Here is a 19,090-nt window from a genome sequence, read left to right on the forward strand (position 1 = left end):
TAATTAGATAGAATTAGACTAGAGCAACTACAATATGAAAGGCTTATTTAGTTTCAAGTTATCAATCAAGACTTTACCTTAAACTACTATTTGCTAAGACAATTAAAAAAATAATTTTGATTTCTTCTACTTTGTGTAGCAGATGTTCAACTTAGTCTATTTAAATTCATCTTTGTTAGAGGTGTGCTAAATTGCTCAAATAATTTAGACAATCTGCAAACAAGATTTCTGACAGCTTGTGAATAACACTCAATTAATACCATAACTTCTGAGATTAATTTTCCAATCAAGGCATTTATGCCCCCATTAAAAAAACATACAAAAAAAAAAAAACCAAAAAAAGAAAACCCCAACAAAACAAACAGAGGCAAAAAAAGCCACAAACATACTACATGAGCTCAATCTCCAGAGTGTATTTCCAAAATTAACATCTGTTTGGTCTTGGTTCAACTGTAAAACCCAATGTCCACTACATGAAATAATACAGTTCTTTTTTTGGATTTCAGCCAGGGGGAGGAGGGAGAAGACATGTTACCCTAAGACTATAAATAATTTGTACTTTAAACAACAATTCTATTACTATTTGGAACAATAGATTTATTCCACTACGCTATTTATTATTCTTGATAGAAGATACAACAATAGTAAATATTTTCCACACGGTTATTTCTCAAAATCCCATGATACCTCCATAATGTCCTGAATCTCAAAAATGAAAACAAAGCAGAGTTGAGTCAACCTCATCACAGTAAATCAAACACATTCTATGAACTGTATAAGTCTAGAAATGCTAACACTACTTCAATTTCAGATACTAAGAAGTTATGAAAGGCATTTTTAAAAAGAAGAAAAAAAAAGAATAACATTGAGTGAAAAATCTTATTACAGTATTTCAATGATACACTATTTACAGGACAATCTCATTACAGGAAAGCTTCATGACATCTGGTTTTTTACCACCATCTCATTACATCAAACTTCTTAAGTTATTACAGCTAAGACACAACAATTTTGGACTCTGGTTCCCTCTCTACAAAACTGGAATGCTGGTCCATGTACCATGTGAGTCACGTGGAGATTGCCATGGGAAGCTGCATCACCCAATGCACCACACCAGCACAAAGCCCAAACAGAGGTCAGGCATCAAAGTGTGGCAACACAAGCGCTAACTTAAACTGACTACACATTGCTTTGACTTTAAACAATGATTTAGCCATGTGCTGGGCCTTACACACTACTTGTATCCTCACCAAAACCAAAGCCTTGCTCTTTCAATTAAAGACAAAGTTAGCTGACATGTTAAATATAAAACTGGGTCCTTTAAAAAGTTAGCATCTGTGTCAATTCTCTCTTTGTCCCTAATGATCTTTCAATAACATGGTAACAGAGACTCTTAACTCTTTTCGTATGTTTAAATTAATTGAAATTCTGTGCACAGGTTATATATAAAGAAATTAGGTTGCAATTAAGCATAGTTATGAAAGATTCTTAAATCTAATTGTTGTGACTATTATAGACCACAGACAAGGTCAAGTCTACAACTCAGAAAACTCTGGCTTTAAAGAAAAAATACCACATTAATTATATGCATAAAACTCACTTTTGCAATGATATAGCCCTAATCACACTAGGCATGTTCATAATGTAAAAAAAAATCTGTTTCCAAACTGATAAATTAAAAACATATCCCTCTCTGCAAATCATTAAATTTAATTTAGTAAATACAGTAAAACCATGTTAAGTAAAATTAAAGATACTAACTTTTACATAAATTTAAAGATATTCTGCAAAACATTGTCCTCTGCAAATCCAAAATGTCAAAGTCATTTCAGCAAGTACTGCAGAGTGCTTACACAAACTGCAATAATGTCAAATATTTAATTTCTGTGTATCAGCAACAAGGTTCAGGTCACTCTATTTAAGGTTTTTAGTCAAAACTGCTTCCCTTTCATCTGTATGCATTACAAGGAAAAATGTCAGTGTCATCTAAAAAGTAAATTCATAAAGGAAGACAATGCATCTCTCTCCTTATCTGGCTACAGGTATAACTGGAGAACACTGAAAAAAATAAAAATTTTCCTCACTGAGCCAGTGAACTGCAAAAATATCTTTGCAGCCACATGTGGACACAGGCCATGAGCTGCTTGGTGCTTGTCCCTGGATCTAAGACAGGGAGTTACCACCATAAAGCCATTCTACAACGCACATTCCCACTCCTCTCTTGCCTGAGCACAGACTCCTCTCTAAGGAGACTGCTCTGCTGGCTCTCCACTTGTTCAGGTTCTGGTCTCACAGGGATCTGAATCAGTACTTCAGTTCAGATAAGGAAAGTGCTTTTGCAGCAAATCCTCCCACCACCCTAGTTAATGCACTTTCATCTGCTGCTTGAAGCAGTCCCACAGTGCACAAGCCTGGTTCCTTTCAGATGAAACTGAAAGCCACACAATGTACTCCAGGAGCACTGCCACTGCCAAAGGGGCACAGAAACAGACAGAAGCCAGGCCAAATTAACACCCACTTCACTTTACAAATGCACTAAGTGTAGATAGGTATCGAGTCCCCATCAGCAATTACTGCATTCTCCAAATCTGCTCTTGCTGGGCTGCTTTACTTGTTCAGGCACACCCAGTCTCTGTGCTTCAGGGTCTCCTTTCACCTGGGACTCAAGGTTCCCCAAGCTTCTCAGACACTGCTTCTCCCTGGGTCTTGTGTCTTCTATTGCCCAAAGTTCTCACCTGCAGCCTGTCATCTCTGCTTGTTTTATCTTTCATATACAACAGCTTACTCTTCCACAGTATCATCTGGTCTCAACACACTGAAACTGCTCCTCCTAAAGACTACTCAAAGCCCAAGTATGATCAGTCTCAAAAAAACTCAATTCTGCCATTTCTTGACTTTCAGTTAAACATTAACACTTTAATGGGTGCCTCATTTAAGCAGACACAGAAAAATAGGTCTTTGAAGAATCAGATGTGAGGCTACATGGCTTTAGTGCTCAACATCAGGCTTAAAACCTCACCAACATATAGCCCTCAGCCCTCTATTACTGACATGGATACAGCACTAAGAATAACAATAAAGCAAACATCTTTTCACTGCATTTCACAGCCATTCATGGTGCCCTAACATACCCTGTCTTCCCTAGCCTCTCTCTAGCAGAGTCTCAATTCAGAGAGCAATCCCCAGCTCTATTTTTAGTCCTCCCCTCTCATTTCTACATTGAGTTCACCTAACTCGCCTTTGTAATGGCCCATCTCATTAGACAACTCCTCAAAACCATTTTTCATCCCAATACCTTCAAGTCATCCTCATACTCCTGACTGGGCTGTGAATCACAAAAAGATGTTGGATTTTTTTTCCCTTTCCTTGTATCACAAACCATACTGAGTGCTGAAGGGGACAATTTTAAGAGGTCCAGGGCTATAGCCACATGACCAAATAATTCAGCATAACAGAAACACATCAAGTCAAGTGATGCAGCCCAAGCCCCTAAGTTCCCAGCAGGAAGGGTTTACAATGTTTATTTCTAGATAAATTCAGTCTGGGGTCTCAGAAATTTGTGCTGCACCATACACTTGGCTCAGGGCTGTCCAAAGGACCAGTAACTGGGGCTGGAATTCATTCAGTGTCTGCCTGGAGAAGAGATCCCACACTCGCCCTTCTCCAGTAGAACATGGCTTGTACCTATCAAAACCAGCCTGTGAACTGAGCCAATGCCAATCAAGTGTTGATGATCAAAGAATTCACTTCCAAACTGTAACAGAATGATCACTTGTGGAAGCAAGACAGCTTTACCCAATCCCACGATGCTTCTTTACACAGACAGAGAATATTGAGCTGCCAAAATAAGTGTTTACCTGAGCGTATTCTCAGAATATAGATTAAAGTTGGATACTTTTTCTTGGCAAAATTTAACAAATGCACTTAGCAACTTTGATTTTCTCGCTCCAGAGCAAGGTCAGAGTAAAAGTTGTCATTACATATGAAATGTATAACCATTGAATAAAATGCTTACAAAATCTTAGCATTGTGAAACACGACCGTGCTTTTCCTTTTGTTTTCAGAAGCAAACAAAAGAAACACTTTAACACACCAACAACCAGAACAAGTCAGACAAAGAAAATTAAGGACAGTATTAGATGCAATTAAAAAAATTTCCACTAAAACCTACACAGTTATGTTTAGCACGAAGAAAAACAACCATAAATTCAAAGTTATTCATGATAAGGAAAAATGCATGCCATGAAATGCCTTTAATTGGAAAACAATTATTAACAAAACTGACCTCAAAATGTCAACTTGGTGGGCTTTTCTTCAATTAATTGATAGTAAAACAGGGTAAGGAAAAAAAACCTTTATTTAACATTTCAGAATGTCAAAAATTAAGTAAGACACTGAATTTCAGTGTCCATTTCTGGATCCCAGTAATTAATATAGGCATATCCAGTGCTCACAGAGTTGATAGCAGTTGTAATAAGAATGAGAAATATTACCTGAAGGAACTGATGTCATGTAAAATAAAATTATTTGGAGCATCCTAACCATTCAAATACATTTGAAAGAAATTTATAATAAATAAACAAAAAAGGAAATCAGATCTCCAAATTGAGTAACTAACAACAAGGTGGAAAGGAAAAATAATTTCAAAATTTAAATAGTTCCTGTCATGTAAAATATTATTTGTTATAAATACAGGTATATACTCCAAAATAGGAAGTAGGCCTTAAGCTTAACATGGTTTAGCTCATTTTCACTTACAATACCCATAATGCTTCCTGAAATACAATTTATGCAGGAATAATAGAAGAATAATAAACTTTTTCCCTCATTATCTTGCCTTCCCTGACATTTAATGTCAATCTGCAATAACAAAGCTAATAATGATCTTTGTCTTCACACACTGCTATTGAAGCAAAGCATTTCTTTGTAAATTAAAGGGTAATTTTGTTCCCACTATTTCAGTCTAATCTTTCTGGGCTAGGATCACAGAAACTCATGGCATAAATCACCCTAAAATCCAGATCCCCCCCTCTCTGTGAGAGAAGTTATATTCTTTTGAAAATAATCATGTGTGCAACCACAACCTAAAGCAGAGCATCATGAAGCATGGAAGATTTCATCCAAAGTTCATCACATGATATGAATTCCAGATATTTCTAGAGGTTTCACATTCAAAGCTGAACATACAGCAACCTCCCCAAATTTGCAAATCACATGGTGAAACAATTTAAAGAGACATCTCAAGAATTCACAGAAATTCAAATATAACAGAAAATCATACTTTATACTGGTTTATAGTTAAGAACATATTCTTTAATCATATGGCTTCCAGGTCTGCTGAGTAATTAGGTGTATGCTGAGCTTCATGCAAGTATTATGTTGATTTTACTGGGACTACTTGCATCTGTAATACAAGCTGAGCCACACTGAATGATTTTGGCATCTAGGAAATCTCCCACAAAGTATCGCATCTGCAGCAGCTTCCAGACAGCCTTTGAGTGCACACCTTCTATTACTGCCTCTTCCAGCTGCCACAACAGGCAGCTTATTCTGATGCACAGGTAACAGCAGCTGCAGCAACAAGGTCCAAGGTGAAGTGGGAATGACTGAGTCCAACTTCCTCTGCAGTGCCAGCCACCCCCACAAACAGGGGCAGTGCTGAGGGTTACACATCAGTACCAACAAGGCCTGAATCTGACCAATCTGCTCCAGACCAGAAGATAAATCAAGATCATTCATCTGTGTAACCATGCAATACCATTGCACTCAGAGTAGGAGACATCAGAAAACACTTTCCATGCAAAGGTAGAACTTACCCCTCTTCTGTACCCAGCCTTCCTTCACAATGGTAACATCGCTCATGATGACTCCACTCTGAACCCCAAACTCAAAAGAGTATTTCTTTGAGTTATCAGCTTGTCTGTTTGGCTTCTCTTCTGCAGCTCTTCACAATTTCTACTGATGAGTCAGACTGGAAGGAAATATTAGAGAAAGAATTTGAGTCTTTTCTGTTTTTCTCACTTGACAGCCAACAAAAAAGTCTTTGTTGATGTATTGCACTGACTGAGCTCATATTAAAAATCTGCCTTTATTTTTAATTAACTGTATAACACAATCATGTTTCTAGTCTTACAGCACATTTTCCATGAACACTACAATACTAAAAAGCAGCAGAATGTGTTAAAATTTAAGTCATATGGCACTTTTATAAAAGGCACACAGCAGAATTCTCTTGTACTAATGCACAGGATGCTGTTAAATGAAAGGCTGCTGGTCCTGCCTCAAAAACCCAACTCTGAACACACAGGAGCTTTCCCTGTTCCCACAGCTGTCAGAACCCATGCAATGGACAAATGCTTCCTCTATTACGGCTACCTACAATCATATTAAGAGTGTAAGAAAATGAAATGAAAGGTTACATTCTTGCCACTTCCACTGTAATTTTACTATAGCCAATAAAAACCCTGAACATACAAGAGTTTTTCAAAAACAGCATCATCTACAAGGATGACAAACAGAAAGACAACTTCTTAAGCAAATTAACCAAAAAACATCCCCAAACATTCAGTTTATAAAAAGAAGGAGTGTACATTCTTTCAAAGCTTTAAGCCAGGCAGTGAGAAGAGTGCTCTTTTCCCTACAAACCTCAGCCTGCAGGGCACAGAAGGGAAGTTAGTCCTGGAACAGGACATACCACTCTCAGAAGCCACAACCCTCTCTTTTGACCACCTCACTATCAAAGTACCTAACAGCTGTGAAGAGGAGACAAACAGCACAACAATTAAGTAAGAAGAGAAGCCAGAGGCCAGAGATGTTTCCTTTTGCCAGCAAACTGCCTTTCCCCTCCAGCCTTCAAAATAAAGAAGAGCATTCAAATAATGCTCATCCAGAAAAGTGTGGGAGGCCAAGAAATGGGATTTCTCTGATGGTGGAGGAACACCCTTGCACAGCTCTGCACAGGAGCACACATGTACTCAGTGGTGGCACAGAACAGGAACCCCCACACAAGATTAGTGCTGTCAAATGCAGCCCATACATATCCATTTAGCAGACTGACCAACAAATATAAACAGGAAAGAAACAAATCTGACTGGGCTAGAAGCAATCTGTGCAACAAATGAATGAAGAAAGCACTGGGAAATCAGTTTTTTTAACACAATCAAGTACAAACCAAAACCGGAACCATTATAGACATACAGATTATTTCTTATTTATCATTTGAAATACGTGTATTTGTATGACACAGCAACTAGATGGAAGGCTATTTCTGAAAGAATAGTGTAACATGCAAAATAAAACTTGGCATGAGTACTTTTTCAGGTGGTATGCAACAAAAATTCAGCACAACCCGATTTTACAGAAACACACTAGTGTGCTCATTTAAGTCTTGCTTTCACTAAACTATTTTTTTAAAACACTCAGTATTTTGTTCTGCATAAAAGTAAAAATCACAATGTTAAACTCATTTAAACTGTAAAGTTGAAGTGATATTGACAAGTGTGCCTCTGAGACATCCCCATGGCACTGGCAGATATGGCAGTGAGACCTGCAGGTGACACACAGCCTTTGGCATTGGCATCACACCCTGTCGTGTGCAGCAGGACACCACACACCTGTGTCTATAGAAACACACCCTGTCTAAGCTTTCATAAGAGCTAAAAGAAAATGTTATGTACATTTTGGAAGGACATGACAATGCTTTAGTGATGTTAATTGATCTAACTTTAGCTGCTCAGGTATCATATTATACGCAAGCCAGTACAGCAGAAATAACCAAAGCAGGCATTTCCACATCCTGCACCTTACTAATGTGAGAGCTAATTTCTGGGTCAGACATTTTCAGGACTTTTGTTTGCATGCTTTAAACGAGATAAGCAAGTCTATCAGCTGTGCATGAAAAGAGATCTGACAGATTAAGACACGTGCCTGAAAGCAGGCTGCTGTTCCGCCGTTCTGGATCACTGCAGCACAGCATCAGCTCTTATTACAAACACATAAATCTTTACAAAGCCCAGAGGTGGGTGTCAAACAACTGTGACCTAAGAGCAGCTGTTCTGGGAAGAAAGTGTAAGCGTGTCAATTTCCAAATACCCGACTTAAGTTCAGTTTTCTACAAGACTTTCATTGCATTCTTTGAAAGTAATCACAGTTGATTTTTTTTTTCCCCAGCTAAAAAGACACAAGAAGCAATGTAACACTTAGTATTTACCTTGGGCTGGCATATTCTGCAATACATTTTACCCTTTTGGCAAATGTAATGAACTTTCCATGTTTAGTGTGCACTTCTGAACAGTGCCATGATTTATTCTTATTGGTGAAGACACAGCTACAAGAAATCAACTTCTGTACTAAGTAGCAATAATCTTGACTGCCCACAAACTGATCAATCAGTCCATGATTTATGAATGAATTCATGCTTGCAGCTCCCTATTTACCCACTGATTACAAATAAGTTAGTGTTACACAATCAAAATCTGATCTATGACCGACTTCCATGTCAGACAGTGCCTGAAACAAACTCAAGTGTGTCTGTAGGCCTGCATCCCACCCATCACATGTACTGCTTTACTAAACTCTGAACAAAATCCCCAAAATACAAAGATCACATCAATATGGTGATAAAACTAAATGCACTATCCCCAGTTTAGCTTCACAGTATTACCAGAAACAACCTTAAAATTACCAACAGTTCTATGGTTGTATTGATTGCTCCATTACTGGGTAATTAAAAGTAAAGCTGAATTACATAAGAAGCTGAAGGAGATAAATCAAAGCATTAAAAAGCTAATGAAAATAAATGTTATATGTGCCCACTACACTTTCAAGAAGCCATTTGTAAGCATCTGTAATATTATCCCTTATTAAATGCCTTTGAGCCTTTCTAAAAGCTGTACTCCTTTACTCTAGAAGTTATTCAACAATGCTCCAGAAGAGCAGAATTTTGAGAACTACTTCTTATCATGACCAAAACTGGCCTTATAGTGAAAAATAGTCACACAAAAGCCTTTCCTAAAGATGTAATAAAGAATTGTAAATAGATGTAATAAAGAATTGTATAGAGATGTAATAAAGAATTGTGTATAGATGTAAAGGAGTTGTTGTTCTGAAACACATAGAACAAAAATTCTCACATGAAAATGGCATTTCATCTAAAGTTCAACTACATCAAGAAAAGCCACAGAAATGTTTATTCTGCACAGCTGACATAGAATTTAAATACTTGTTAGCAATCAACTCTGCTCTCCCAATGCACTTGAAGTTTCAGCAGCCAGTATGCAGTAATTTTTACAGTTTACCTTACTGCTATGTAGGATGAACCCATAAACAGGATGAAAATATGTTAGAGCTGAATTTGACAATGTTTTGCATTACAGCTGTTTCCTACAGGGAAGAACTTGACTTTTTCTTACATATTTTCCAGCAACTAGAGAACACATCAGATTTACCTCTTTCCTCCCCTCTTTTTTGTATCTTATCAAACTTGGAACAATATCTTATTAACAATATATTGTGGGTATTCTGCAGACAGGATCAGATAGTCATGTGTATGCACAATACATACAAGAACCCACTGTCAGCATACTTTATGATGCAGGTGTAAAAATTTACTCCATTACAATCAGTGATGTGAAGAATTTAGGGACAGTTTAGTGACAGACTTGGAAGTATTAGGTTAGTAGTTGGAAAGATCTGTTCCAGATTCTATGACTCTATGCAAACATCTGCTGGGGGGTTTTATCTCATTAAAAATGCACAACTTTTCCTTTTTTCTTCAGGAAGTTATTAAGCCACTTTTGTAGTGCGAGATAAAACAATTATCTAGTATTATACTTTTAAGCTCCTCCTAGTTCTAAAGGTTTCAAAGGCAACTTTCTGACCAAAGATTAACCAGAGACTACTACAACCAACAGAGTTCTAGATCCCTATGCCAAGGCTCATAGTTTCCCTGGGGCATGGTAAAAACTAGCCAACATCTCCTCAGCTTTCATCTTGAACTTTAAGAATATCAACAATATAGAGAAAACCATCTTACTTCATGATGCTACCATATTGGAACTATGAAATCAACAATTAAAATGAGCAATGACCATTCAGTAGAAAGCCAGCTTTTCCCCAGCTCCTGTTTTTAAATTAAAGGAGGCTCTCATGCCCATCACAGCAGTCAGCTACCTACAGAGACCTGGTGAATAGTGAGAAGGAAAGAAATCCCTTCCAAGCAGAAGAACTAAAAGCTGTGTTTCAGGTCTACACTTAACAACCACTATGTGCAAGTGAATTATCATCAAGATTCATAAGAACAGACAAGACTCCTTTGAAATCTGGGCATCGTCCCATTCTCCCCATGACAAGAGACAGCTAAGGAAAGAAGACAGTACCCATAAATTCAGTGTAAATTGGATGATTCAGTTCTCTGTTGTAAGAACTTTCATAAACAAAGGCTTCTACTTTCAACAATTTTGGAGCTGAGAAAAAACAGAAACTCTCACATTTACCAACTAAAGTTACCAGAGAGATACCAGGAGCATCAAGTTCAGTGCCTCCAGAAATGATCCCCACAACTTCTTCTACCATTATCAACTCAGTGAATCATCCAACCTTGTTCTCATAATAAATGAGTACAACCATTTTCCCTTTTCATAAGTTTAGTAAAATGCTTGGGGAGAAAAGAACAGTAAGTGAACCTTTCTGATTCCCCTTGTCTGACTCACTGAGATTCTTTGATCCCCCATGTAAGCAGAGCCAAATCTCATCATCTCCATCTCCTTATTTTTCAGAAAATTAACTGAATCATTTTGTGCATGCACACAATATACACACCACCAAAAAAAGCAGTTCTCAGTGGCTTCCATCACACACGTTTCTTTCCTTGCTTTGGGGGCTCTTTTTTCTTTGTAGCAGATCAAGCTATTAGGAGTTCTTCTCAAATTTGAGTTTGACTCCTCCCAAACAGCCGAACAGGCTGTAACTGTTTCCAAAGCAGGTTGCACTCCCAGAGCAAGGAATTCAAAATGTCAAGGCTCTAAACTAAAACCAGAGTTATCTTCAGGAATGGAAACTGAAATCCAGGCTTTATATATATGAAAAACACATGCATATCCTCTTCCCCAAGCAAAGCTAGCCAAACAATTAGAGGATATATTGCAGATCATCAAAAATTACATGAAAGACAGAACAGAGATTGCTACAAAACTTGCTAAATCAAAATAGACTATATTGTTAATGGAAGAATCGCATTCAGGGCAGTGCTTTATCTAAAGAGTATGAAGTATTTATAAATGCTTTTATAAACTACCTATTCTGGAATTCTGGTTATACTGACTCATTTAAATACTACCACAACTTAGACTGAGGAAAAAGGAACCTCTAGGCACACAGTATGTGTCCAACTTATTATGTCAATTAAAAATTGAAAAAAGAAATATAAGAAAACCCATAATATCAAACCAACACAAAATAGGAACTGATTTGACAAGACTAAGAAATTAAGAAATTAACAAAAAATTATTATTTAAAGAAAATAGATGCTAAATTTATAAAATTGTAAACTTCATGTACATATGATTAAAATTCTGAAAGATACCTTAAATACTTTGTAAGTAGACATATTTACAGTTTTTAAAACTAATATTAAAAAATCCAAAGATATCTCCATGACAGGCATTGCAAATACTTTTTAAACTACATTTCATCCCAAAAGCCTCAATGAACTTTAAGAAAATTGGTAAAAGAAATTTACTTGTAACAACTTTACTTTGTAAGTTTTGATTTGGAATAATGAGGGACACGATAGGAAACTGGCATTGCCTACACCTTGTGGTAAGGAAAACCAACATACTTTGGAAAACACAAATAGCTCATTCTAATGCATGCTTATGTGTATGCTTAATATTTGCAGTGCTCTATTTTCACTTTCAGTATGTCAAAAAGCTTCACATAACTAATATATGCTCAGATAAGCCTAGTTAGGAGAATGCAGGCACACTGAAATATTAACATACAAGTTAGATGTTTTATTTAGATTCTGCAACTGATTAAGTTTATCAGGAAAGAAACCATCATTCTGTATTTTATTTCCTATTAAAATGACAAAGCAAGTTATTTTAAGGAACAAAGGTATAATTAAAGCAAGGTGAACAAAGCCACCCTTGCCTTTGTTTACCAAGGTATAAAGGAAGTTTCTAAATGTAACTAAATTGTTTCTTTAGAATCCCATGTGAAACATTAACAACCCATTGTTTTGCCTTGTGTTTATTGACAAAAATGCTTTTAATCCTTTTTTGTCCCACTCAAATCACATAAAACAGTAACTGAAAAGCAGACAGAAGCAGAGATAAAACTTATTAGAGTGTATGTCTGAAATGTAACCAAAGAATATATTTCAAGTAGAAAAGATGAAGGGAGGGCTAAAATTATGCATAAAAAAAAAAAAAACGTTACTGAGGCAATCATCTTGGGAGAGTTTTGAGACTCAGAGAAAGTCAAATCAAGGATTAGCTAGGCTGAGTATCACAACTATGACAATGTTATTTAACTCAACTCTTCAAAACACATGTAATAAGTTTAATTTGCCATCAATTAACGTAGGAATACTAATCCTTGCCTTTTAGAGACAAAGTTCCTTTGCTCTTTAAAAATATAGTTTAGAAAATACTCAAACAGTGAAGAAAAAATAAACATAACTTCCATATTTTTAAAACAAACTAAAATTACTTTTCTATGTCTAGCAGACTCAGGAAAAAAAACTAACCTAATTTTCAAAAATTCAAAGAATCTGGAAATTCCTAGTCATTCTAGCAAAGATTTTAAAAGATACCTCTCAAGAAGTACAAATCAAAGTTCCATTAAACTCATGTATTAAATTATTTCTGTGATGGTAACTTTTCTGCAGCACAACTCTGCATTGTGCATAAAAGACCAAGCACAGCACTGAATAAAAACCAGAAATGCACAAACTCCTAAGGAGTAACAAGAAAGTACTGAGAAAAAAAAGGGGTTCTCAAACTATTAATATAAAAGATGAGTAAAGTTCAGTGACATATATACAAATAGCTTTCTTTTAAACTTTTACATAGTACATATTTATCATGTCTACATTGAACAAATCAAATTCTGAATTGTCTTGTAATAGGAATGAACTTTGTGATTCCTTTCTACAGAGCAACCAAACACTGCTGAACCTACTGTCAAATCCTGACACTGCAACATGACTAGAATATAACCATCTTCTAACCTAAAACCTTTGGATTTTCCTGTTCATACTCAAAATGCATTATTCTCATCAACCTGAGACCTGGATTTCCTAAGGACAGAAGGAGTTCTCTACAACCCTAATTTACACACAGCTGCACAGCTCACTAGGTGAAGGTCTTTGGCAAATGTGATATGAAAATGTTACATGAAACTCACATGTACAACCTTAATTCTCTGTCTCAAGTGTATCAACACATTTAGAGAAGGATATAATTTCAATAAAATCTCATGAAGCAAGCTGCAACAATTACATATCTCAAGAAACACAAGGAATACTTAGAGGAAAAAATAAATGTGTGTTGGTAGAAACTTTCTGCAGGACTGCTGAGACTCAGCCAACAACCACTGCATTAATTCTGTGGTGTTAAACCAGCTGTACAAGAAGCTGTTGACTGTTAGGCACTGACATTCCACACCTACAAAAAGGCAGTGGGAAGATCTTCATTGATCTAAAGCTGAAGCAGGGTCTGCTCCTGCTATAGGAGACATTCAAACAACTTTGTCACATGGACAAGGGAAGTTTGGCAAACCATGCTGTCAAGTCATTCAGACATGCACACAAAATATTGAGGTCCCAGTTGCATTCTTAAAGAGAATTTTAAAATCACTACTGTTATTTAGTCAGGATATTACAGAGGACAAAAAAAATCACAGGGCAACAATGTGTTCTTAATGCTATTTTTGATTAGTATGACTCACACTCAGACACTCACATAGAGATATGTGGAAGAAGATTGGTCAAAATGGCTTCAATATATATTATTTATCCTAAGCATAATAAGTGTTGACACAAACAGTAGCAAAAATCAAAGAAGCATTTCAATTGAGCAAAAGTAGGCACCTTCACATACAAAGGCTAAATATGCTTACTCTCCTTGACTGTTAACATTTAATGTTATTAAATCTTGGGGGATATTTTGGAAGTATTAACTTTGCTATATCTTCCTACTACACCTGAACAACATCTTTAAATAATAAAGGAAAAAACAATCTGTTTTAAATCCTTGGCATGCATCATAAATGCCCATACTTATTAATCTAGAGTAATGGAACAAGGATAAAACACCAAATAATCATCTACTATACCCTTGGAATTTTTTTTGCAATTTTTCTATCAGTACATACTAGTGATTTGCCTAAATAAGTTTCACTTATAAACTCTTACAGGGAGTTCAGAATGTTGTTCATACAATTACCCAAGATAAATGTATAAACCAAAACTTTAAAGATTAATTTTTATGCTAAGAAAAAAACCAAAAAGTTAACTTTCACATTCCATGTTTTAGTATTTGCTGGTAGATTTTGGGTTGGGTAGGGATTTTGGGGGGCTTTTGGTGTTTGTTTTGGGGTTTTTTGTTGTTGTTTCTTAGTCTTTAACATTAATTTTTAAACAGCTTGAATCAGCTTTTCCAGCTATTGTGTAACTTATCTTTAGAAAGTAATCTTTTCTATACCACAACAACTTGTTGCCAAGAAGAGTAACTTGTGCAACACATTTATTTACCAAGAAGACCCTGTGATCCTGGGGAAGTCTCTTCCGTACAGCAAAAAGAAAACACGTTGGTCGGCAAGCAAGTTTCTCACTGAAACCACACCTTTCCTCACAAGCAATGCAAAACTTCCTGAGCTACATGTTGTGCTAGAAAGCACCCCCTGCCTCTTCCATGGTATCCTTATTGGGCCTATCCTAACAGAGTGACAATCTGAGATAGCACAAATTGATCTAATATCCTAGAATAATTTGAAAGGGCACTTAAGTTGGCAATCTTTTCTTACATAAGACAGTACTTCAAAACGAAGTGGGTTGTAAAGTTCATACAAATACTGGAAATAAAAGCAACCTTTTAACTTAAACAAAGCTCATAAATGATCACATTTAACTATTCCCTCTTTTTGAATTGCTACTGTAGTTCACAAGGGGAGTATAGGACCTTTTGAATAGAATGTTTATTTTATTAGTTGGAAATAAGCGAACAGAAGACTTTTGTTATATACAAAACATGCAGTTATAGCATGGTGTGTCACTTTCACACAATTTCACACAATTGTGTTACTTTCAGGAAATCAATTCATTTATGCATTATCCATGTCAAAATGGAAGTATGGCACATGAAGTTTTCAGTCAGTGCATGTCCATGCTCCTTCACTCTCTAGTGTGGACTAAAGTAAGCAGCAAGCCCAAGCCTCGAAAGCTGCCAAAGAATGTCGGGTCTCTGTTTCAAACCTGAAGGAAAGCTAGGCTACCATGTTGCCAAGTCCACATCACCTGTTGCATCAACAGCACAAAGTGAAACTGTAAGCACACAGTTACAAGAAACTGTATCATCTTCATTCTCAGAACAGCACAGAAACTTCAAATGCATTTTAACACAACTCACTTCAGCAATGGTTCATAATTTCCAAAACAATTGAGTACTTTGAAGTTATTTAGCAAATCATACTTCTTGGGCATAGAATTTATTATCCAGTTGGTCTCTTTAAACTGGGAAAATGTGCACCCAGAAAGTGAAAGAACGCACAATCACTGGGCGTTAGGCAAATTCCAAGGAGTCTGAAGGATCTTTTTGTTATAATAGAAACTTCAGATGTATGCTGTTGCAAAATGCAGTAGGAAGTCCAGATACGGTTTCTGGTCAGTGTCTTGCAAACAGAAGCTTGGATTACAAACAACTGCAAAGCCCTAGTAAGTGGTTTTGAGTCAAACTTTAAAAAACACATCAGAGTGTTTTCCTTTTCACAAAGCATTTGCTCCAATGTCACATAGTCAACAATTTCTAGTACATAACAATGCTACCCAATCCTTATAACTGTATCTACTTCAACTGGGGCAAAGTGAAAACTAGTACCTGTCCGAATTCTCACCTACTTCCCCTAGAATAGCAGCATTTTGCTCAAAAACACATAATCTGCCCCCAAAATGCAGAACAAATGAGGGAGTAGAACACTGAAATACTACCTGTGAACCTATTTATGAAACTAAGGAGATTACTGAATCCATTCAAACCTAGTTAGAGCAATGCAACACAGAATGAACTGTCTAAAACAAGACAGTCTTGTTAATATTATCTGTGTTTACACACACACCATGCACTCACATCAGACTAAAAAAGAGTTATTCAAACAATACACATAGCCTTCTAGGAAACAGAGACATCTTATCTCTGAAGTTTTTCTTTAGCCCTTATTTGAACTTGACTTACTGGCTGCATCCAACCAAAATATATCCACATGGACTATAATTAGTAATCCAATCCAATTAAAGATATTGGGGTTCACTTATAGGCTCCTACCAAAATAAAAATCAAAATACCAAAATGAAATAGTCTTACAAACTTAAGTAGTACACTTACTTTAAAAGCCAAAATAAGCTTCCTTCTCTACCTCATGTACTCTCTTTCCATATTTCTGTAAACAAGCAGATCTTGCCTATAGATCAGTTGGCAGAAACAGGAGATCATGTTTAAAATGTTACTTGTCATAAGTTAAGGTCTACTTATCTGCATGCTTCTTGCCTTGAGAAGTAAAGCCCTCTATGTGCAAAATGCAGGGAACCATGTTTAGCAAAGTTTTAGCAAGATCTAAACAAACATTAGCAGGAGAGACTGCTCTATGTTTCTTCAGCACTGAAAAAAGTTGGCAGTGCAGGTATCAGACAGATCATCATTTTTGTAATAAAACCCTTAAACAGAAACTGGGACACGTTTCCATAAAATTTATGAGATGATGTAGATATATACAAGGAACCATTCAACTAATAACTACATCAAAGAAAAAAAGCAAAACTAGAATAAAGGTCAAGAGAGATTAAATTGTTTATCCTTTCCACCCGCAGGAAAATAAGATTTCTCCTTTTTTTAACATTTAATCAACGTATCATGTGAGAACGTGAAACAGTCCCGGCTATTTCACTCCTCTTGGATTCCCATCCAGAAGTAAACTAAGAAGCGGTGCCCATACAAAGCAACCCCGCAGCCTATAAGCCCGGTAGTGCTCGTTACATCACGATCATTTGCATTTAAACTACAATATATAGCGCTGCGATCTCGCTGCCGAGGGGCGCCGCGCTGACCCCCTGCAGGCAGAGCCCCCCTCCGCTCGCACCGTGCCGGGCACGGGGGGTTCCCGCCCAGCCCGCCCCGCCCCGCGGCGGCACCTGCCGGGACCGGGCCCGGGCAGACCCCGCCGCAGGCCCGGCCCGGGGCCGCCGCCGGTCACCCTGGGCAGCCGGCTGCGCATCAACTTTTGCATGTGGGCCGCGGCCTCCATGATGGCCGGGGCGGCCGGGGCGGGCGGGGGGCCGGTTTGTTTACTTGCAGCCAGAGCCGGCGGCGGCGGCAGCATCATCACCATCCCCATCCCTTGTGCGAGGCGCTGCCGCCGGCGGCCCGCGGGGCGCGGAGCTATTCCTGGCGCGGGGGCTGCGCGGGCACACCCGGGCACGCTCGCGCACACGCACAGAAGTTCCCAGCGGATAAAATCCCGCGCTAGTCCCGGCACCGGCGCCTGCCGCACGGACACGGGGAGGGGAGGCGGGGAGGGGCCGCCGCCGCCGCGTGGGAACCGCCGGCCCCGCGCATCCAGCGGCCCCCGGGGCGCACACCCTGCCCTGCCCCTACCGCCCCCCCTCCCCCGTTACATAACTCTCCCCGCCGAAACGCCCCCGCCCCGCCCTTCCCCACCCCGGCCCCGCACCCCGGCGGGGCGACCCCCGCCCCTCCGCCTCGCTCCCGCCCCGCCGCCGGCGCTAGGCCACGGGCGCCCCCGCCCCGCGCTCCCCGCCGCCCCGGCCCCGCCGCGCCGCCGCCCCGCATCCCCTCCCCGAGCGCCCCCGCCGCCGCCCGAGCGCCCCCGCCGCCGCCCGGCCCCTCCCGCCCCGTACCTGCAGAGGCGGCGGCGCCGCGGGCGCTGCTGCGGAGCCCGAGGGCGGCGGCGGCTTCGGGGGGAGAAGGGGAGGGAGGGCGCCGCTGCCTCCTCCCCTGTCCCCCCGCCGGGCTCGGCGGTCCCTGGCGGCCGGTGTCTCCGCGGGGGCGGGAGGAGGCGGCTCCGGCCCCAGGGCGCTGGCGGCGGCGGCTACATGGAGCTGCGCGCCCCGCTACGCAGGGAGGCGCCCGGGCGGGCAGCGCGGCCGCAACATCGATGCGCGGGGTCAGGAGGGCGGCGGCGGCGGCGGCTCCCCCCCGGCGCACTCACCCCGGAGCCGCCCGGGCCCCGCTCTCGGCTCCTCCCGCCGCCTCCGCCGGGCTCGTTATTGACTTTCAGGAAAACTCCCGACGTCACCGGCTCCCCCCGAGTGTCTCCCCCTCCGCGGCGGTGGCGGCGGCGGCGGCGGCATCCCCGGCTCTCGCGAGAAGCGCGGCGGGGACGGGGGGGCCGCCAGACAGCGCGGGGGGAGCCAGACAGAGGGGGGCGGCTGAGGTGAGGGTGGGGGGGCGGCGGCGGCAGGGAGGAGGAGGAGGAGGAGGAGGAGGAGGAGGAGGGAGCGGCGGAGGGAGGAGGGAGTACGGGGGAGGCGAGGCAGCCCGCCCGCCCGGCTGGCAGGCAGGGGCGGGAGCCGAGCGGAGCGGCGTGTCCCGTCCCGCCGCCGGGCCGCGGGTGGGAGCGGGAGGATGGATGGATGCAGGCAGCGGCGTTTGCCGGCGCTGCGGCGCGCCGCGCCTGGCTCTCTCCTCTCGGCATCACGGCCCCTCGCCAGCCCCGTGTGCGTGTCCCGGGGTTAGTTCCCTTTGTTCTCGCACTCTGCGGTTACACAGCCCCCCGCCCCGAGCTTGCCCTGGTACCCGGAGCGGTCCACTTGGCTCTGCAAACTCCTCCAGGAATAGAACTACCAGTTACGCCGCAG

The 19,090-nt window shown here is 40.4% G+C and overlaps 1 protein-coding gene across 1 annotated transcript in view; it reads right to left on the reverse strand.

Annotated features, from left to right (window-relative positions):
• The window catches only part of AKT3 (AKT serine/threonine kinase 3), a 152,878-nt gene extending 134,302 nt beyond the window's left edge, over positions 1 to 18,576 (reverse strand). Inside the window, exons 1-2 of the mRNA XM_036381402.2 lie at positions 18,131 to 18,576; positions 5,817 to 5,971 (exon numbers count right to left, since the gene is read on the reverse strand). Of these exons, the coding sequence (XP_036237295.1) occupies positions 5,817 to 5,862 (46 nt within the window). The 5' untranslated portion in view covers positions 5,863 to 5,971; positions 18,131 to 18,576. The remainder of the gene's footprint in view (positions 1 to 5,816; positions 5,972 to 18,130) is intronic.
• Between the last annotated feature and the right edge of the window lie 514 nt (positions 18,577 to 19,090).

This window comes from Molothrus ater, chromosome 3 (genome assembly GCF_012460135.2).
Source record: "Molothrus ater isolate BHLD 08-10-18 breed brown headed cowbird chromosome 3, BPBGC_Mater_1.1, whole genome shotgun sequence".
Taxonomy (NCBI): Eukaryota; Metazoa; Chordata; class Aves; order Passeriformes; family Icteridae; genus Molothrus; species Molothrus ater.